Source organism: Papio anubis, chromosome 14 (assembly GCF_008728515.1).
Source record: "Papio anubis isolate 15944 chromosome 14, Panubis1.0, whole genome shotgun sequence".
Lineage (NCBI taxonomy): Eukaryota > Metazoa > Chordata > Mammalia > Primates > Cercopithecidae > Papio > Papio anubis.
The window spans coordinates 19954795-19977423 of record NC_044989.1 but is presented as its reverse complement, the minus strand read 5'-3'; the positions used below and the strand labels follow the sequence as shown (position 1 = coordinate 19977423).

At 37.7% G+C, this 22629-nt stretch overlaps 1 protein-coding gene across 17 annotated transcripts in view; it reads left to right on the top strand.

Moving 5' to 3' along the window:
• PUM2 (pumilio RNA binding family member 2) overlaps positions 1–22629 on the top strand; it is a 105456-nt gene that overhangs the window by 15818 nt on the left and 67009 nt on the right. For 14 of the 17 annotated variants that reach the window (XR_004178195.1, XM_031654954.1, XM_031654947.1 and 11 more), the window contains 2 exons: positions 7128–7196; positions 15598–15706. Coding sequence is in view for 11 of the 17 variants with exons in the window: in XM_031654954.1 (XP_031510814.1) it covers positions 7146–7196; positions 15598–15706 (160 nt within the window). In the remaining 6 variants the exon portion in view is untranslated. Of the gene's footprint in view, positions 1–7127; positions 7197–8120; positions 8246–15597; positions 15718–22629 lie in introns of those variants that run through there. The other 3 variants (XM_031654955.1, XM_031654948.1, XM_031654949.1) reach the window with 2 other exon arrangements.

Here is a 22629-nt window from a genome sequence, read left to right as displayed (position 1 = left end):
AACAGTCCAAGGAGGATGATTACGAAGAATATGTCCTAAGAAGCTTAAGTCACTCTGTGTATTGACTTATTTGTGACTCAACTAGGTTTTTATGTAATTTTGTTGTCTTTGTAATAAATACAGTCTCCAGGCTGTAGGTGACAGACTTGGAGAAGTAGTGCCCATGTGAAGTTGCAATCATTAGTCATTTTGTGTTGGTAAATGTCTTCAGCAGTACAAAAAGTCTAAGGCAAAGCCTTGTTCATTGTCCTTATGTTAAAATGAGCATTGTATATTAATATATGAAGACATGTAAATAGTCACTATCCAGATACTAATTGATTTCATGATCGAAATTCACATTGCATAAAATGTTTTTTTTTATTCATTAAATGTTGAACATTTGACATAGCTAAGACAGTCACTAATCCCTTTGACCCCAGAGGTTAATTTCTACTATGGCGTTAATTTATAATTATAAGATTATAAAAGTGTGATTAGTACCATGTGGCGGTAGAGTGGTTTAATACCATATATTGTATCTCCAAATGCTTTCCCCACCTATTTTTAATGGTAGGTATATGGTAAGAAGTTGGACCAGATATCCAGGAATAAATAATATTTTTAATTTAAAAAAATTTTTTGGGAGACTGGGTAATTTGTAAAGAAAAGAGGTTTAATTGTCTCATGGTTCTACAGGCTGTACGTAAAGCATAGTGGCTTCTACTTCTGGGGAGACCTCAGGAAACTTAGAATCATGACAGAAGGTGAAGCGAAAGCAGGCACCTCTTATGTGACTGGAGCAGGAGGAAGAGGGGGGAAGGTATTACATACTTTTTAAACAACTGGATCTTAGAAAAACTATCACAAGAATAGCACCAAGGGGATGGCAATAATCCATTCATGAGAACTCCGCCACCATGATCTAGTCACCTTCCAGTAGGCCCCACCCCCAACACTGGGGTTTACATTTTGATATGAGATTTGGGTGGGGACACAGATCCAAACCATATCTCAGGGTCTCACTATATTAAACTCCTGGGCTCAAGCGATCTTTCTATATTGGCCTCCCAAAGTGCTGAGATTACAGGCATGACCCATCCTGCCCAGCCAAAACAGATAACTTTTAATGATGTAAATGTCCTATATTAATGCATTTTTTTTGGTTCTTTACACAAGCTATTTATCAATTTTTTGACTTTTGTTTTGTTGTTGTTGTTGTTGTTGTTTGAGACAGGGTGTTACTCTTACCATGGCTCACTGCAGCTTCAACCTCCCGGGCTCAAGCGATCCTCTCATCTTAGCCTCTCGGGTAGCTAAGACCACAGGTGTGCACCATAATGCCTAGCTAATTTTTAAATTTTTTTGTAGAGATAGGTCTCCCTGTGTTGCCAAGGATGGTCTTGAATTCCTGGCCTCAAGCGATCCTCCCACTATAGCCTCATAATGTGTTAGGATTACAGGCATGAGGCACTGTGCTCAGTTGTTGACTTTTTGGATTATGCACTAGTAAATAGGAAAACTATCACTGAGTTAAATCAAGTTGTTATATGAGTACTTCACCTATTTTTCCTCACATCGTTAGTAACAATCTGCCTATAGAAAAATTAGCTAATATTGTTAAAGTTTAGAATGAGCAAAATAAGACACTGTCATTTCTTTTCTTTTGCTAGGAAACAGTCATAACCTCAAAAATGACTTTTTAATTCAAATATAAGATTATACTGGGTCTTGGCCAAAGAAAAGTTTCTGTCATATGTTTTCTGTGTTGGTAAGTTCTAATTATTTATTAAAGAAAATAATATTGGAGATTTGAGCCTTAATAATGCAGACCCAAAAAAATTGAAGATAGAATTTATACCCCAAGCAGTACATGGTACCATAACTCCTGAATACATTTTTTTCAAAGAAACAGTGAAATAGTATATAACCAGTTGCTAGTAGGTTCTATTGCTTGTTGGAAAAGATCTTTCCTCCCTAAGATTTAATCATTCGGATAAAGTCACTAAATTTATATCCAAATTCTAACTTTTTTATTGCCATCAGATGACACCAGCATTTGTAGCTGTTTAAGAGAAAGCAGATTGACGTACTTCAGAAATTTAGGAGTCCCACTTAGTGGCATATGGGCAACTGTCTCCCCATCCCTTCAACTTTATTATAGTCTGTATGGTGATTATTGCATGGAAGTTGGAAAAGTTATTTGTCTCCCACTGTCTTGCCCAATTTCTCCTTCATTCTCTTTCTCATAATTGAAATAAACAGTAACACACTAAACAGAAAAGCCAAGCTTAAGTCATGCTGGTGGGGTGGGGTTTTTTTTAAGTCTTTTTACTATGACTACCCTGATTATTGAAAGATAATAAAATCACCTCCATTTAGATACGATCCGTAACCCCCAGTTGTTGGGGGCAAAAAAAAAAAAAAACACTCTAGTAGTATAAGTGAAAAAGTTGAAAGCAAAGCCCTGATGCTTAACTTTCGGTATACTCATATTTGGAAGTGGATTTTGTGTATTTGAGTTTTGGGGAGCAGTCAAGAGAGAAAATGAACGAGAGCAGAGGTCTGCAAACTGTGGCCTGCAGGCCAAATCTGACCCATCACCTGTTTTTGCATGGCCCACTCTATGGGAATGGTTTTTACATTTTTTGATTGTTGGAAAAAATTTTAGAAGAAAAATTTGTGATACATGAAAAACACATGAAACTCAGAATTTACAGTTTATCAAGTTTTATTGGCACATATCTGTGCTGATTCATTTTGGTATTGTCTATAGGTGCTTTCGTGCTGCAGGGGCATAATTGAGTAGTTGCAGCAGAGGTCATATGGCCTGCACAGCCTAAAATGTTGACTCCTACACTAGGGGCATGATTTATCCCAACAGTAAGAGTGGATCCAAAGAGCTAAGAGACCTCTCAAAATTATCCAGAGGTTCTTTAACTTACATGACCTCATCTATTTGGACCACTGATAAAAACCTGAAAGTAAGTGAAAAAGGTAAAGCTCTAGTGCTTACTTTGACTCTTGAGAAAAATTCGTGTCTACTACTGATACTGTTTTTTTCTTTTTTTTCTTTTCTTTTTTTTCTGCTTTAGATACTGGTTTTAACAGTTTTCTTGGGTTTGCCTTTTCCCCACATTGACTACCTTCTTAGTAACCATGGCTGTTAGATTAGAGGTCTCTGCATAATTTTTCTCTTTGGGGGGCAGCTTTAAGGCTGCTGGCCAAAGCTCAGTCACTGAAATCTGAGGTTGGTCTTGTATTAAGGTCCGATCTAGCACTTTATTTTAGCTGTTACGGATAACAGTAACCAAGGGATTGAATATTTCTCCTTAAAATTAGTGTGCGTTTTCTTAGACATTTACTTTGTGAAAGTTAAGTCCATCTTTAAATTCCATTGGTAACTTTTACCCTTAGTAACTGAGTGCAGCCCAACTCCTGTTCCATACCATGAGGGACCATGTGGCCACCTAGGAATCAAAAGTTTCTCATCCCCTATCCTTTCGTTCTTTCTATTCCCAAACAGCGTATTTCTTTTCTTTTTCTCTCCCCAAGTTGTCTGAACAAACCACATTTCTGTGAGCCAGGGCTGTACATTAGCAAATCCCACTTCTGACACCAAATGTAAGGCTGTAGGATAAAAACACAGTTTATCCTACTGTACCCTTACAATACAGATCACTTCTGTGATCCCACATGTATTACTTGATATGCTATATCAAGCAATCTGTCCTGCAGCAAATTCTCCAGTGGACACCAGCTGGATGTCCTCTAACTCATTTCTGACCCTGTCTCCCTGGAGAGAGCATCAGCTCCCACAGACTGAGGGCTTGGGCCTATAAGACTGTCCCTCCACTTCAGATTCCAGTCACAAGTCGTAGGTTGTTACCTAGATTTCTGACTGACCAGCTGTAAATCAGGTGTCCCTCTAACCTTCTTTGGTCAATTAATTTGCTAGAACAGTTGACAGAACTCAGGGAAACACTTTACTTAAATTTACCCATTTATTATAAAGGATATTACAAAGAATACCGTTGAGAATAGCCAGATGGAAGAGATGCATTAGGATGAGGTTTGGGAGAATGGGGCAGGCCACTCTCCAGGAACCTCCAAGAGTTCAGCTATCTGTAAGCTCCCAGAATTCAGACATTTTGGAATTTTGCAGAAGCCTCACCTCATTACATAGGTATTAAAATCCTTGGTGATAACTAAGTTTTCAGTCACTCTCTGGAAGCGGGAGGGGGAAGTGAAAGTTCAAACTCTGTAATCAAAAGGATGGTTCCCCTGGCAACCAGCCCCCAGTCTCAGTCAGCTCATTAGGATGCAGAAGACACTCATTACTCCAGCGATTCCAGGGGTTTTAGGAGCTTTTTGCCAGGAAATGGACAAAGGCCAAAAATACATTTTACAGTATTACAGTTTCAGCCTTTATTCTAAGATGGTATTTTCACCAGGTGTAAAAGTATGGATTGGCACTCCTTTCAGCACTTTAAAATCTTGTCCTTTATGTTCTGGGCCCCGTTATTTCTGGTTCCAAGTTAGCAGTCATTCATATATCATTGTTCCTCTCTATGTAATATGTTGTTTTTTTTCTGGCAATCTTCAGGACTTTTTATCTTTGATTTTCAGTGTTTTTATAATGAGTATAGGTGTAGAATTGTTTGTTCTTTCTTATCTATCCTCTGGTGTTCACGGGATTTCTTGAATCTGTACATTTGACTCTCACCAAATTTGGGGGGATTCTGGCCATTGTTTTCTTCAATATTTTTACCACCCTGTTCATTCCTGGAACTCCAGTTACATGTAAGTTGTACTTTTTGGTATTGTTCATGTGAAAATTATACATTAGGTCATTCTTGTAACACCCAACTAAATCAGAATCTAGGGTCCAGAGGAAAAAGGCACTTGAGCACTTAACATCTGATCCAAAAATTAAATTTTCAACAAGAAAATTTAATTTCCAGCTATAGAAATGGCCCACTGTAACCCTGAGACCTGTTTTACCTAGTAGCACCGGAAGCAACTTGCCACTACTCTGAGACCAGCTTCATCTAGTCAGAGCTTGCCAGTTCTCAAAAGCTGCTCTAGTACCAATCTGTCAAAACAGTCTGTAACGTTTCTCTAATAACTTACAGTCTTCTCTTTGTTCTTCAGACATACCCAGGACCATCCAGTGTGTATACATATGCTCCAAATTACATTATTTTCCTTTTTTTTATTTTTTATTTTTTTGAGACGGGGGGACTTTCATTCTGTTACCCATGCAGGAGTGCAGTGGCACACTCACGGCTCATTGTAGCCTTGACTTCCTGGACTTCAGGCGATCCTGCTTGGGACTCAGCCTCCCAAGTAGCTATGGCCATAGGCATGCCCTGCCATAGCAGGCTGATTTTTGTATTTTTTGTAGAGACATTGTTTTTACCTATGACCAAATAGGACCATATGGAGAACATAAGGTCTTATCTTTTTTTTTTTTTTTTTTTTTTTTTTGAGACAGGGTCTTGCTCTGTCACCCAGGCTGGAGTACAGTGGCACAATTATGGCTTATGGCTGTAGCCTTGACCTCCCGGGCTCAAGCGATATTCCCACCTTAGCCTCCCAAGTAGCTGGGCCCACAGGCATGCACCAACGTGTGCGAAGCTAATTTTGAAATTTCTTGTAAAAATGGAGTCTCGCCATGTTGCCCAGGCTGATCTCTTAACTCCTGGGCTCAAATAATCCACCCACCTTGGCCTCCCAAAGTACTGGGGTTATAGACATGAGCCACTGCACCTAAATTAGATTCTTGCTTCCTAAATACAGCATTTTCAATTTAGAGAGTCATCTCTGTTTTATTTGGCTTTGACGTTCTATAGGTCACTGAAGCTCTGTTCATTTTTTTCCCACTATTTTCCCATTCTTCAAATTAGAAATCTGGTTGATACATTTTCAAGTTCATTGACCCTTTCTTTTGTTGTTTTACAATCTGTTAAGTGCATCCAGTGTAATTTTAAAATATTTTTTTCAGTTTTAGAATTGGTTATTTTTGTAGTTTTTCTTTCTCTGCTGAAGTTTTGCATTTGTTCATTCTTTAGGAGCATATTTATCTTTATATCTTTGAACACAGCTATGGTAGTTGCTTTAGGATTCCTGTCTGCTAATTCTAACCTGGGTCATCTTGGAGTGGTTCTTTATTAATTGACTTTTTCCATTAGGTCACATTTTCCTTTTTTCTCACCTGTCTAGTAATTGCAGATTGTATTCCAGACTTCATGATTAATGTATTGAAGATGCTCTAGATTCTGTTGTTTCTTTGGAGAAGATGGAGGGTGTGTGTGTGTGTGTGTGTGTGTGTGTGTGTTTGGTTTTTTTTTTTTTTTTTTTTTTTTTGGCTCACTGTAACCTCTGCGTTCCAGGTTGAAGTAATTCTTCTGCTTCCCGAGCTGCCCACCTTGGTCTTCCAAAGTGCTGGGGTTATAGTCATGAGCCACTACACCTAGTCAAATGCTGGGTTTTGTTGGGACTCAACCTCCAAATTTCTGTGACTTTTGTGGTGGTCAGCAGTAGAAATTTCTGCTCAATTCTTTTAGCCTTAAGTGAGCTCCTTGGAGTCTGTCTCACATATGTGCAGTTCAGGTGTCATCTAAAAATCCCGGTGTAATTTATACACGGGACATGGTGTGTCCTCTCTGGGATTCCCTTTCTTACTTTCCAGCAGCTCTGGTTGCTCCAGACTCTGTCCTTTGATTTCTTCAGGCCATTAAGGCTGGGTTCTTAAGGACCCTTCTTCCACATCCAGGCCTTCCCTCAGGCAGAAATGCCATTTAAAAAAAGAAACAACAACCACCAAACAAAAAATCTTACTCTGTGCTACTCCTTTCTTTAAAGGGTAGACTATTCTCCAGTTTCTGGGCTTTAATTGTTTTTTATTGCCTTCACATAGTTGTTGGCACACAGAATAATTCAAGAACCCTTGACCTCATGTTTTTCCATAGGTTTTAAGGTAGGTTGCTGTCATGAACTGTGGGAAAACCTGTCTCCATAGAGAAATCAGTGCTTCCCTTTCTCAGATCATGCTAATATTAGTCATAACAGCAATATAATAAAATAGTTGAAGAAGTCTGTTTAAACATTTCTTTGTACTAATTTTTGTTTTTGTTATTCAACAGGTTTGATCTGTGGATGAAATGAATCATGATTTTCAAGCTCTTGCGTTAGAATCTCGGGGAATGGGAGAGGTAAATGTTTACAAATACTAAGAACTTACACCTCACTTTATTTTGAGCCATTGGAACTTAATTTGTTTTTTTAACCATCAGCCTTCCTGGAAATAGTGGTCATATATTCCAAACTATGTGGAGGGGTTTAAATTTCAAATTGTACAATTCTATTGTGATTTTGGCTTTAAAAAAAAAACTTTTAGCAGTAATTTTTAGTGTGATTATTTGTGTCTAGGTGATTTGATTGACTTGGTGAGATAATTTCTTATATTTCGGTAATGAACTGTAATTAGCTTTGCTCGAAAAAAAAATCTAGCCTTGTTCTGCTGTTTTATACATGTATGCTGTGTTTACTTTAGTCATACTTGTTTTACTATTCTCCCTTCCAAAAATCTCTTGTTCACCCAAAACTGTTTACTTAACAAACTTCTAATCTTCTACAAGACTCAGCTGTGATGTATCTATTGTCTAGTTGCTATCTGCCATAGAATTAAGCACTTCATCTGACTTCTAGTTCTTTATACAGTCTTTTATTATATTGCTGGTTACAGTTTGTTTTACACTTGTCTCCCCTATAAATTATTAGCTTTGAATGCCTAGCATAGTAGACACTTTGCATTTCTTAATAGATTTTATCGTTCTTGTTAATCTGTGTTTTTCTTTGGGGCACCAAAGTTAACCTCATCATTACATATTTTAAGGCATCAAATACTTAGTTTTTTATATAGCTAATGAATACTTAGAGAACTTTGATTATGGAAACTCTTGTGGTGACATCTGTATTTTGTCATGTTCTGTACTACTAACATAGACTTTGATAATAGAAGATAACAGTGAACAGACCTAAGATGTGTAATTAACTGCTTGCTCCTGGAGATTATTTTACCTTGGTAGAATAGAGACCTTCATGAGACTCACTCCATCCAATGCTGTGCTCTTCAGATGCAGAAAAGAGTCCAAGTCTCTCCTTTGGGCCACAAGAGGGCACCCTGCAGCTAGCTAACCCTCCCCTTCTTCAGAACAGCGTTTTCCAAAGAGTATGTCATTTTCAAAGGACTGATTTAAGGGTGAGTTAAGGTGCTTAAGCTTAAGTATTGCCAAAATAAACTTGTTAGACCAGTGCATAAGGTAAAATTCTCAGCCCTAAGAAAAATTGAAGAAATTGGATTTTTTTTGTTAAACAGAATCTATAGCTTCACTGCAGTGCAATATCTGGTTAGGCATTATTTATGCTATTGGCAAATAAGAGGCAGATGAAAAGAGCTTTTATTCTTTCCTGGCCACTAGTTTTCTTTGGTCTTTAAAAAGCAGAATAACATATGTTAAAAGCAGGGTTGAACAGTGCTTCAACCTTCTTGTCTGTGACAAACTTGAACTTGCCGATAATTCTTTAAGAACAAGAGAGTCGTACCCCTACATTAATTTTAGACTCCCTGTATCACTTCTTAGATGTATATTGTATATGTTTTCAAACTGGTGTTTTTTCACTCTCTAAATATTTAGTAATTCTAAAGTTAGCTTTGCAGAGCAAAAAAATGTCATAATCAGAAACAGTGGTTGAAAGAGTTTAGTTATTTGGGGGATGGAGGAAGGATATCTGAGGTTTTTAGAAAAGAGTAGCTTGGTTGAATGGTACATTAAGAGAAAAAAGCTTAAATCCAGACTTTTTATTGGACATGTCAGATATGCAGAGTAAAAGTGACCAGGGTTTAGACTTCCTGCTACCTGGTGGATAGCAGCATGTCAGTGTATCTGTGTAACCTTCGTCCAGTAAAAATATTTTTTAAAATAAGATGTTCTCATTAGTTTTATTTCTTAGCAGTTTAAGCACTAATACTGTCACCTCAGAGATAGCTAAGAAAAACCTACTGAGATTTCTGTCTCTGGGTTCTCTCTCCCACAAGCCTTTCTATCTTTCCTCATCTCACAGGCAGCAGGGAACCTTCTGGGATTTCCTTCTTTGCCTGTCTCTCTCTCACCAGTCTTCTCCTCCTTTCCTGACAGGTGAGGTTTTTTTGTTTTTTTAATATCCCAGAATTCATTCATTGGAATAAATTAAAAGCAGCCTTGAGTTTCTGGCTCTTGAGTTTTCTAAAAATACTTTTTTCTTTTTAATGCAAAACTCTTTTTAAAATAGATTGCCCTCATCTTGACTTTCTTTAAAAATAGTTTTTGCTTACTATGTCTTAAGTTTTGTAAATCTCTAATGTACAAAGTGTTGCATCTACATATAGGACTAATTTCAAATTTACTGTTTTATAGATCATGATGTCTTTACTGAGCCATCATCAGAAGGCATCCAGAAATAAGAGCAGATTTATATTCACCTATTCGTAAACTTACCCTCTCTGTTTTTACACTGATACTATGTTTCTGTTGAAAGACCTACTGATTTGCATTTTATGTCATGTGCCTTAAAAAGAGCAAAACTAATCTATAGGGGATTGAACCCTGCTTTATTAGTGTAAAGTCAGACACACTGCATAGGCTCATAACTATTAGCTTCTCTAGGTTGTTGGGGGCACATATAGCTGGGTTTCTGCTTGTTTTTTAAATAACAGAAAAGAGGGCCCTGTCTGATATTCTTCAAAAAATCCAGAATCTAACTTTAAATCACTGAATTAATGTCTTTTATTTTGAGAATGTCTTTATAGCTTAGTATGATAAACAGTGCTTTCTCCTGTCTTTCCAACACACTAATATATAAAGAAAGCATTAAAGAAAGCCTGTGTGCTAAGATTCTATGTAGTGTGGTGAAGTTGAAGACTTACTAGGTAGGCGAGTAAGGAGACTTGTGTTTTCTCTCAGATCTCTCACTAGTGTTATGACCTTGAGTAAGACTGACTGACTTTAAAAACAGTAATAAAAATAACCTTTTGTATGAATCACATACATCTCTCAAATGCTCTTATTTTAATCTAAGTTCTTAGGGATAACTGGAATGGAAACCAGCCATTTCAAATAGTGTTTAAATAGCTGATCATAGTTTGTCTACATAATCTCTAAACAATTCTATCTTAAAATTTACCCACTGTAATAGGAAGAATATTACGATAATATTTTAAGCCTTTTTATTTTTTTTTATTCCCAGTGGTGATGTAATACTGGATTCTTTTTTCTTTTTTTTTTGCTAGTCTATACCTGTAGAATAATACTGGAAATTTTCAGAAATCATGATGAATTAAAATATGATTGAAAAGAACTATCTTTTATGGTAGTTAAGTATGAAGAGAAGGGCCTTAGAATTAAGTAGATAGATATGGGTTCAAATCCCATTGTTAACATTTGCCAGCTGTGTATGTAACCTTGGTCAGTTTTCCTTATGCAAAATGTGACTATAGTAGTAAACTGTTCTTTCTAAGTAGTGGGCTTTCATCATCCCCCTAGGGTAGTCAAACCAACTCAAGAGAAAAGAAGTCAAACAGCTATAGACAAAATCGTTATAGTGAATAATATAATATTTGAAATAATCAGTTGAATGTTGTGTGTCAGTAAGTTAAGTCGTGTTTGATAACATTAAAGAATTCATACTGTTGGTAGTGAAGATACCTAATATTTATGTGTCTGCTGTGTACTACATGTCATTCTTTTTTTTTGGAGATGGAGTCTCGCTCTGTTGCCTAGGCTGGAGTGCAGTGGCGTGATCTCGGCTCACTGCAACCTCCACCTCCCAGGTTCAAGTGATTCTTCTACCTCAGCCTCCCGAGTAGCTGGGACTACAAGCGCGTGCCTCTACACCTGGCTAATTTTGTGTATTTTTAATAGAGACAGGGTTTCATCGTGTTAGCCAGGGTGGTCTCAATCTCCTGACCTTGTGATCTGCCCGCCTTGGCCTCCCAAAGTGCTAGGATTACAGACGTGAGCCACTGCACCTGGCCCTAGATGTCATTCTAAGCAGTTTACAGATGAGGAAACTGAAGCTCAGAAAAGGTTCATTAAAACTAGTCCAAGGCCACATAATAGTACTTGAAGAGCAGTTTGAACTCAGAGAAGTCTTGAGTGTTTACAGTACTACTTCCTGTTGGAACTGACGATATTTAGTAATGTTTGCTGTTGATACCAAGGATTTGGGGAAGTGGTATGAGTTGAGAAAATAAAAATGTTAATATCTTTTATTAACAGAAAAGATTAAAGTTTGGAAAAGCACCATTTTTGTGTTCTATGGAGTTACTTTGTGTTTTGTTCTCTATGTTCTCTATGTTCCATTTGTTGTTGTTGTTGTTTGTTTGGTTTGTTTTTTGTTTTGGAGATAGGATCTTGCTCTGTGTCCCAAGCTGGAGTGTAGTGGCATCGTCTCAACTTATTGCAACCTCTGACTACTGGGCTCAAGTGATCCTCCCATATCCGCCTCCCCGGTATCTGGGACTACAGGTGCACGCCACCACGCCTGGCTAATTTTTATATTTTTTGTAGAGACAGAGTTTTGCCATGTTGCCTAGGCTGGTCTCGAATTCCTGAGCTCAAGCAGTCTGCCTGCCTCAGCTAATTATAGCTCACTGCAGTGTCAACCTCCCAGGCTCATTCTATCCTCCTGTCTCAGCCTCCTAAGTAGCTGGGACTAGAGGTACATGCCACCACACCTGGCTAATTTATTTTATATTTATTTATTTATAATTATTTTATTTTTAAAAAGAGACAGGGTCTCACAGTGTTGGCCAGGCTGTTCTCTAGCTCCTGGGCTCAAATTATCTTCATATCTCCTACAGTGCTGGGATTACAGGCATGAGTCTCTGCTCCCTGCTACAACTTAGTTTTGAGGATCTGTTCTTACCTCTTTTGAGCTTCCATTATAAGTAGAGTGACTTTACATTCTGATTTGCCCAGGACAGCTCAGATCTGTATCTTCTCATGGCATAATTATTAATAGCATCTCTTTTCGCAGAAATATCCCATTTGGGATGATAAGTTATATAAATAATTTAAAACATAATTTACATTTTAAATCCTTTTAAGTCTTGGGATTATGTTTATTTGGTTGGTTTAAGGGTTTTCCATAACAATTTAAAAAGTCTGAGGTATAGGTGTACTTATGTAAATGCCCGAGTGGGAGTTTGATTTTGTTTTGTTTTGTTTTGTTTTTGATGCAGTATGCCTGGGTGCTGATTGATTTCTTTGGAAATGGAGAAAGCAAGCCATACATACTTTTGAAGGAAAAGACACTGTATATTCACTCAAACATTGGAGTTAGGATAGAAGAGCAGATTGATAAGAAACACTGAGTTGCCTGACCTTCCTTTAGAATTTGTGAAGTAGGGAACTAATATGAAGTGGTATTGGATAACATATTTTATAGATCTTAACCGTTTCTTAATTTTGTTTTCTGTAATGTTGTATGGTTGCTATTTCTACTACAGTAAAAGACTCTCCAGGGGCAAATCTCCTATTTTTATTGCTTTTCTAATCAATGCATTGTTTAACCTTTTTTTTCCCCCTCTTTAACTGTTCTATTCTGAATTGTTGCCTTCCCCTACATGCAGTTCATTTAACCTGTTCTTAGTCACCGGCTAGTAGATCCCCTAAAAGTATTTGAATCAGTGTCTTAACTGTCAGAGCAAATAGTTTTTAGAATATCAGTGAAGGCCTTTGGTAGAGTGTTAATTTCAACTATTAAATTTTCCTGTGCGTAAAAACTTACTAAATGTTTGAAAATGAACGTACTCATAGTATAGTGCTTGGCCATGGTAGACACACTTGGTAAGTGGTTTACAGACTCCCTACTTCCCCCCCTCCCCGCCTAGGTATGCAATTTGCCTTTATTTTTTTGAGACGGAATCTCGCTCTGTCGCCAGGCTGGAGTGCAGTGGCACAATCTCAGCTCACTGCAACCTCAGCCTCCCAGGTTCAATCGATTCTCTTGCCTCAGCCTCCTGAGTAGCTGGGACTACAGGTGCGCACTGCAGTTTGCATTTTTAAAACAGTGATCTGTGAAAGAACTCCCAGAACTTTAATCCCAAAAGACTTTAGAATCGTCTCAAAGGGGTGCTGTTACTTTTACTACCTCATAAGATTAGTCTGTTTTAGCCACTTCTGTGTCTGGGATAAATGCTTTATTAGTTGTTACAACTTTATTTTAGATTACTTATTTGTTATTCTTATTTTGATACTGAGACATTTTTCTTCATGAAGTATGGGATAAAAGCATTGCTTTATTCTTTCAGGAATTATTTTCATCTGCTTGGAATGGCTTATTTATACAGTATTTTTAAGGGATTAACTTGGGTTTTAACTATGAATGTTCAGTTATTTAAATACATCAAGTATCGGGCTTTAGTATTCATATTATTAGGTTTATGTTTTGTTGAATATTTATGTGAATCTTTTATGGTGAGATTTTTAAAATAGAAGGAATAGAGGTTATAGTTTACTTACTGGGATCTTTATTAGAGCAGATTTTTGTTTAAAATATCTGCTCTTCATAAATTCAAATCATTTACAGCCCAGGGCCATCCTAGCATTTAAAAACTTTTTTTTAAAAATGGAGTTCTTTTTTTTTTTAATTAAAACATTTACATTAAACATTTTAATTAACATTTTTAAATTAAAACTTTAAGTTTAATTTAGTTGAGCAAAAGATCTGTAGTTCAGGAACATGCCCACATTGGATATTTTCTCTTCTCTTTAAAGCTGCTTCTCCTGGTTTGTTGTTGTTTTCCTATTTTGGTCAATAGCACTGCCATTTACCTTTTTACCTGTTTAAGTTATTAAACAGGTTATTCTTTTTACTTACCTTCCCCACCGTTTGTATTCGGATCCTTTTGACTCCAAGGTGTCTGTCAGATCCATTTTATTTTCTCAGCTTTCTCTGCCAGTACCCTCTTTTTTGTTTGTTTTTTGAGACAGAATCTTACTCTGTCACCCAGGCTGGAGTGCAGTGGCGCAGCGTCTGCCTCCCGGGTTCAAGCACTTCTCTGCCTCAGCCTCCCGAGTAGCCGGGATTACAGGTGCCGGCCAACACTCCCAGCTAATTTTTATATTTTTAGTAGAGACAGGGTTTCACCATCTTGGCCAGGCTGGTCTTGAACTCCTGACCTCGTGATCCACCTGCTTAGGCCTCCCAAAGTGCTGAGATTACAGGTGTGAGCCACTGTGTCTGACCCAGTACCCTCTTTTAGTTCTTGCTCTCTTGGCCCTCTTATTATAAATTGCCAAAATTGATCTCCTTGTTCTATTTGTTATTCTTAAAACTTACAACTTGAGTTTTTTGTAATACCTAGTGTTACCCTTGCTAACTCTTCCCTGTTCCCTGTTGCTTCAGTAGAACATCTAACTTCCTTAGCATGTCTTTAAGGGTCCTCATAATCTGATCTGCCGGCATCTGTTAGCTTTGCTAGCATCAACTTTTGACCTTGCCACATGTTTCATCTTACACCCTATTCTACACACTGTGCATTTTCTCAAGTTTTGCCTTTATTGATGGTTTACTACGTCACGCACACAAACACACACATCTTATCTTAGACCTATTTCAGGTATTACCGAGTTCTAAGTTTATATGTTTGTAAGCTCTCTGAAGATGAGCAGACCGTGCCCTTAAGAGGTAAACATACAGGTAATTGAGTGTGATAAGTTTAATAGAAGTATACACAGGTTTTATTGTTAGCACTGAAAAGACTGGGCACCTAATTAAGGGTTGAGAGTGATGGTGTCTTATGAATGCTGCTTTAAAATGCTAAGTGCACTTCTCAGAAAACCAGTGTGTTCTTTTCAAACAAACATATCCAAGTTGGCCACCTCCTAAGCGTCAGGGACAGTAGGGAGATATGAATGAATATTAAAGAATAAGAATTGCCCAAAATGTTCATTTTGAATAATCAATGAATGATTGTAGCAACACAATTTTTATGTGCTATGCATGTCACTGTATTGGATAGAGCACAGGGCCTTGAGATTGTTTCTTTTCTATGCATGTTTTCTACCATCCATAGCTTTTTGTTATGGGATTGACAGATAGTACTGAGCAGCTAGTAAGAGGTGTGAAATTCACTTCCATTGAATAACTGAGTTAAGAATGAAAAAATATTTTCTATTCTGGAAGATATGATAGGAGGTGATCTAGGGAGAAGATGTGGAAGTGAAGGAAAAAGTTTAATCATTCCTATGGATGTGATTATTAAATCTGTTATTGAGTAAGAAATTTAATAAGCCTTTTGAATAAATTTACATTGTAATAAAAATGTATGGAAAGTGAAGAAAAGTCAGAAGTAGATTTTGATTTTTGTTTAAGGTCTAGAATTATTAACACCAGCACACCACAATAAGTGGGGAGTTAATTTACTATTAACAAAACAACTTAGAAAATAGGTCATTCTGAATTTTCGTTAGCATTGAAAACTAATGTATCCATAGAATTGATATGTTTGAGACTTCTTATATGTTAATTCTTTGTAATTAGAATAACTGTAATTTTTCCTCCAAATAGCTTTTGCCTACCAAAAAGTTTTGGGAACCTGATGATTCAACAAAAGATGGACAAAAAGGCATATTTCTTGGGGATGATGAATGGAGAGAGACTGCATGGGGAACTTCTCGTAAGTTACTGGTATATGAATTATGAATATATTTAGCATTTTATAAGTCATATGCACCTTTTTTTTTTTTCCCCCAGACAGAGTCTCCAAATTTTTGCATTTTTGTAGAGTTTCGCTGTGTTCCCCAGGCTGGTCTCAAATAACTGGGCTCATGAAATTCTCCTGCCTTGGCCTCCCAAAGTGCTGAGATTATAGGCGTGAGCCACCACACCCAGCCCTATGCACATTTTCTTAATGGCAGCTAAGAAATGTAATTTTAGAAGTATTTGTCACAGTAAGATTTTATTAAGGGTTTTTTTTTAATTGATTGTAAAATTCTGTGGCTATTAAAGAACAAGATGCTCGTGAGGTTGTGGTGAAAAAGGACCACTTATACACTAGTAGTGGGAATGTAAATTAGTTCAGCCATTGTGGAAAGCATTGTGTCAATTCCTCAGAGAAGTAAAAATAAAATTATTCAATTCAGCAATCCCATTTTTGGGTATATACCCCAAGGAATATAAATTGTGCTACCATAAGACACATACGTGTATGTTCGTAGCAGCACTATTCCATAATAGCAAAACCATGGAAAAATCTAAATGGCCATCAACAGTAGGCTGGATAAAGAAAATCTGGTACATATGCACCATGGAACACTACGCAGCCATGAAAAAAAGTTGTGAGATAATGTCCTTTGCAGCAACATGGATGGGGCTGGAGACCATTACCTTTAGCAAACTAACAAAGGAACAGAAAATCAAATACCGCTTGTTCTCACTTATTAGATGGGAGCTAAATAACAAGAACACAGGGACACAAAGAGGAGAACAACAGACATGGAGGCCTCCTTGAGAGTAGAGGATGGAGGGAGAGGATCAGAAAAAATACCTGTCAGGTACTATTTTTAGTACCTGAGTAATGAAATAATCTATACACCAAACCCCTGTGACATGAATTTACCTATATAACAAACCTGCACATGTACCCCCCCGAATCTAGAATAAAAGTTTAAAAATAATAAAATTCTGAATTTTCATTTAAAATGGAGGATAGATTAACCATAGAAATTTTTAGTCTTAATTTGTGCTAGATGATCGTGACTGATTTATTTAATTGCAGGTCAGCCTAGCTTTATTAGATATCTGCCACACCCAGGAAGGAAGTAGTAGACTGTCTTGGTAAGATAGAGCTCCCAGAAAGGGAGCAGATCTTTAAATATTTTGATTTCGACTTCATAAGTAATGGGGAGAGGCTTAGGTCTAAGAAACTGTTAAGGGAAAATTAGCTGGTGTATAAGGAGTATAACATGCAGGAGTGACAGTGTTGGCAAATTAAAGATCATAATTAAATGCTTTTTTTTCTTTTTAAGAGGGTGTTGCTCTGTTGCCTAGGCTGGTGTGCAGTGGCACGATCTTAGCTCGCTGCTGTCTCAAACTTTTGGGCCAAAAAGATCCTTCCACGTCCTCCTCCCGAGTAGCTAGGACTACAGGCTCACACCATCACATCTGGCTAGTTTTTCTTTATTTTTTTTTCCCTGAGACGAAGTCTCGTTCTGTCTGTCGCCCAGGCTGGAGTGCAGTGGCCCAATCTTGGCTCACTGCAAACTCTGCCTCCCAGGTTCAAGTGATTCTCCTGCCTCAGCCTCCTGAGTAGCTGGGATAATAGGTGCCTGCCACCACACGCTGCTAATTTTCCTATTTTTAGTAGAGACGGGGTTTCACCATGTTGGCCAGGCTGGTCTTGAAATCTTACCTCAGGTGATCTGCCCGCCTCAGCCTCCCAAAGTGCTGGGATTAGGGCATGAGCCATCATGCCTGGCCAGGTCTGGCTAGTTTTTAAAACTTTTTTTTTTTTTTTTTTTTTAGAGATGGGGTCTCACTATGTTGCCCAGGCTGGTCTCGGAACTTCGGCCTTCAAGTGATCCTCCTGCCTCAGGCGTGAGCCACCTTGTTCGGCCCATAGTTGTGTTAAAGTAGTTAGCATATCTTTTTACTGATTATATTTTAAAATGTTTCCAGTTAGTAAAATCTGAGAGGTGTCCAGCTAGATCATGTATTTTACAAATATTTTCCTTTTTTTATTTAAGTTAGTACAGTTTGCTTAAGCTCTGCAGAATGACCAAAGTAATAATGAAAACAAATTTTTGCATGATAATTACCCAATTATCATTATTTTTTCAGTATTAATCACGAGATATTTTCTTATTCTCTAAATCATGAAAATATATTAGAAGATTTAATGCTTCTATATGGTGTTTCATTTCATTACTGTTAAAATAATTGCCAAAAAGCTAAAATCTAAAAGGTTAAGGTCTGGAAAATGTGGTGATTTCAACAAAGTAGGTTGCAAATGTTGGCAACAAGTAATTTAGACAGAAATTTTCTTAAAATATTGTAAATTTCCTTTGAGTTCAACTAATATGTGATGCATAATATGCCAGGTTTGGAGAATATAAAGATAAATGATATGACGCTTGTCCTCAAGGGTCCCTTGTCCTTTGTTTTTCTGAATTAGAATTAACCTATATTAGGTTAGACTCATAATTTTAAATATTTAGTAATTTGGACTGGGATATATCTTTGCTACAAAAGGCATATTTCTTGCTGAGAGCATGTGTGCTCGATAACTTGGTTGATGGACATGATTTGAAAGTTGAATGCACAACTTATTTACCAGAATGAGAACCAAAGATTTTTAAAATCTTTTATCTTCTTTTTTTTCCCTAAGACCAGCTTATAAGGCTGGCTAATTTTTATATTTTTGGTAGAGATGGGGTTTCACCATGTTGCCGAGGCTGGTCTCGAACTCCTGAGGAGCTCAAACAATCTGCCTGCCTTAGCCTCCCAAAGTGCTGTGATTAAAGGCATGAACCACTGTGCCCAGCCAACCAAAGATTTTTTGAGGTGTTGAAAAGCAAAGCATCCTGAGCACAGCATGACAAAGAGAGATTATTTGAAGATAGATGATAGGGAAACCGTGAAATTTATGATTTCAATTTTTTGTGCCCCTCTTCTCCCAACTCTCATAACATTTTGAAGATGAGTGTTTGTCTTTTACTAGAAACCATGAGAAAATTAGAAATGAATGGAATTTTGTTTACCTAGCGAACATTTATTGAATGCCAGACACATAGAAATATGCATAACACCTTCTTGTTCTCAAGGAATTTTCTAAGAGAGTCTCTTTCTAAGAGAGTCTCTTTCTATGACTGCAGGAGACTTGACATACTCCCTCTCAGCAGAACAACATTACTTGTGATTATCAGGTTCATTATGTTCTCCAGCACTTCTTGGCATTTGAACTTTCTGGTTTCTGTAACTGAAATGTCCTGTCACTCCCACCTCCCCATTGGTTACCTTTTTTTAACCCTTCATTATCAGCTGAAATATCACTTCCATCTGTAATTACAGCACTTTAGGAGATCAAGGCTGGCAGATGCTTGAGGCCACGAGTTTGAGACCAGCTGGGCAATATAGTAAGACCCTGCACCTTCCCACTAAAAAAAAAAAAAAAAAAGGAAGCACACTTCCTTTGGTGGCATTGATTCTAAGACTTGGAAGGATTGATGCCCATCTTTCTTATTTTTCCTTTTTTTTTTTCTTAAATTTTACTTTTTACTTTAAGCTCTGTTGGACTTGAATGCCCATCTTTCAGATCTCATGGTGTCATGGATTATATTTTGGTTGAAGCTCTTTTATTCTATTCTAATTGCCTTTTATTAAACCTATACTCTTGAGAACAGACTGTTTTGTTCTCGGATTCCTCAGATATAGGTCATTGCTTAGCATACAAGAGAATGAATCAGTGTTTCAACTGTATAATGAATGGATGAATGATTGAAAGAGAGGATATAATGACTAATCTCTTATGGATGCAGATACTGAAATGGAAATGTTTTGATTTGGTTTAACAAACATGGCAATCATTTCAAAATTATTACAGTTAATAAAATGATGACTGGCTACCAGTATGAAATTTTAGCCTCAATAGTTTAAATATTGAGTATTATACCTGTCACAAACAATCCAGAGGTAGCTGGTAGCTTATGGGTTCTTTCAAAAAAGTTTCCAGCAAAAACTGTTTGAATGTTGCCTCAAATGTGTTACTGTATTTGTATTCCATTAACTCTCAGATCTTAAATACTACCTTTACTTTTCATTCCAAAAGTATGGAGAAAAAAATATATCAAATGAATAATTTTGTTTTAAAATAAATGGAAAACTTTTAAGCTAGAAGATAGTTTAGTTTTTTTTTAAAACAAGAATAGAAAATTCTGTAGTATTACTGATTTTTCCGGACTTACTCATTTGTGATTATAGCGTTACAGTCATGAGTTCTGTTCTATCCAGTGCATAACTGTGAACTTGAGAAGTGTTTCTGCCAAATTGAAAGTTTATTTTATTTTATTATTTTAATTTGTTTATTTGCAGTGAGGAGCAGAGTCTCCTGTGTCACCCAGGCTGGAGTGCAGTGGCACAATCAAGGCCTACCAAAGCCTTGACCTCCCTGGCTCAGGCGATCCTTTCACCTCATCAGCCTCCTTAGTAGCTGGGACTATTAAGTGCCTGTCACCATGTCCAGCTAATTTTTGTATTCTCAGTAGAGATGGGGTTTCGCCTTTTTGTCCAGGCTGGTCTTGAACTCCTGAGCTCAAGCAGTCCACCTGCCTCAGTCTCCCAAAGTACTGATTACAGGAGTGAGTGACTGCCTCTGGCAATTTTTTTTTTTTTTTTTTGAGACAGAATCTCACTCTGTCACCCAGAGCGGAGTGCAGTGGTGTGAACATGGCTCACTGCAGCCTCAACCTCCTGGGTTCAAGTAATCTTCCCACCTCAGCTCTCAGCTCCTGAGTAGCTGGGACTACAGACCTGTGCTGCCATGCTTGGCTAATTTTTAAACTTTTGGTAGGGATGGGAACTCAACATGTTTCCCATGCTAGTCTTAAACTCCTCTGCTCAAGTGATCCTCCTCAGCTTCCCGAAGTGCTGGGATAACAGGTATGAGCCCCTGCTGTCCAGCCTCTTCTAGGTTTTATCCCTGAAGGTTTATGTTATGAATCATTATAAATTGTCAAAAGAAGGTTAACTTTTTAAAATGATGTTTATAAGCAACTGATCCTTCAGGTAGTATCCTTTGGGTACTATGTCTACCTTTATTGACCTTTTTGGTTGTACTGTTCTTAACATAGGTTTTTATCTGTTTATTGCCAAATGGCTCTTTCCATCTGTATTTTCAAGATATGTGCTCCAGCCAGTTAGTCTCAACCAGATGGAGAGCTTTTTATTTATTTTTTATCTTTTTATTTTTTTGAGACTGAGTTTCTCTTTTTTGAGACGGAGTCTCGCTCTGTCACCCAGGCTGGAGTGCAGTGGCCGGATCTCAGCTCACTGCAAGCTCCGCCTCCCGGGTTCACGGCATTCTCCGGCCTCAGCCTCCCGAGTAGCTGGGACTACAGGCGCCCGCCACCTCGCCCGGCTAGTTTTTTGTATTTCTTAATAGAGACGGGGTTTCACCCTGTTAGCCAGGATGGTCTCGATCTCCTGACCTCGTGATCCGCCCGTCTCGGCCTCCCAAAGTGCTGGGATTACAGGCTTGAGCCACCGCGCCCGGCTTATCTTTTTATTATTATTATTATACTTTAAGTTCTAGGGTACACGTGCACAAAGCACAGGTTTATTACATAGGTATACATGTGCCATGTTGGTTTGCTGCACCCATCAACTCGTCATTTACATTAGGTATTTCTTCTAACGCTATCCCTCCTCCAGCCCCGCAACCCCCAACAGGCCCAGGTGTGTGATGTTCCCCTCCCTGGGTCCATGTGTTCTCATTGTTCAACTCCTACTTATGAGTGAGAACATGCAGTGTTGGGTTTTCTGTCCTTGTGATATTTTGCTGAGAATGATGGTTTCCAGCTTCATCCATGTCCCTGCAAAGGACATCAACTCATCCTTTTTTATGGCTGCATAATATTCCATGGTGTCTGTGTGCCACGTTTTCTTTATCCAGCCTATTATTCATGGACATTTGGGTTGCTGCAATAAACATATATGTGCATGTGTTTTTATAATAGCATGATTTGTAATCCTTTGGGTATATACCCAGTAATGAGATTACTGAGTCAAATGATATTTCTGGTTCTAGATCCTTGAGGAATCGCCACACTGTCTTCCACAATGGTTGAACTCATTTACACTGCCACCAACAGTGTAAAAGCGTTCCTATTTCTCCATATCCTCTCCACCATCTGTTGTTTACTGACTTTTTAGTGCTCGCCATTCTAACTTGCATGAGATGGTTTCTCATTGTTGTTTTGATTTGCATTTCTCTGATGACCAGTGGTGATGAGCATTTTTTCAAATATCTGTTGGCTGCATAAATGTCTTCTTTTGAGAAGTATCTGATTATATCTTTCACCCACTTTTTGATGGGGTGTTTTTTTCTTTCAAATTTATTTTTTTGTAGATTCTGGGTATTAGCCCTTTGTTGAATGGATAGATTGCAAAAATTTTCCTCCATTCTGTTGGCTGCCTGTTCACTCAGATGATAGTTTATTTTGCTGTGCAGAAGCTCGTTAGTTTAATTAGATCCCATTTGCCAATTTTGGCTTTTGTTGCCATTGCTTTTGGTGTTTTAGTCATGAAGTCTTTGCCCATGCCTACGTCCTGAATGGTATTGCCTAGGTTTTCTTCTGGGGTTTTTATGGTTTTAGGTCTTACATGTAAGTCTTTAATCCATCTTGAGTTAATTTTTGTATAAGTTGTAAGGAAGGGATCCAGTTTCAGCTTTCTACATATGGCTAGCCAATTTTCCTAGCACCATTTATTAAATAGGGAATCCTTTCCCCATTTCTTGTTTTTGTCAGATTTGTCAAAGATCAGATGGCTATAGATGTGTTATTTTTGAGGCCTCTGTTCTGTTCCATTGGTCTATATATCTGT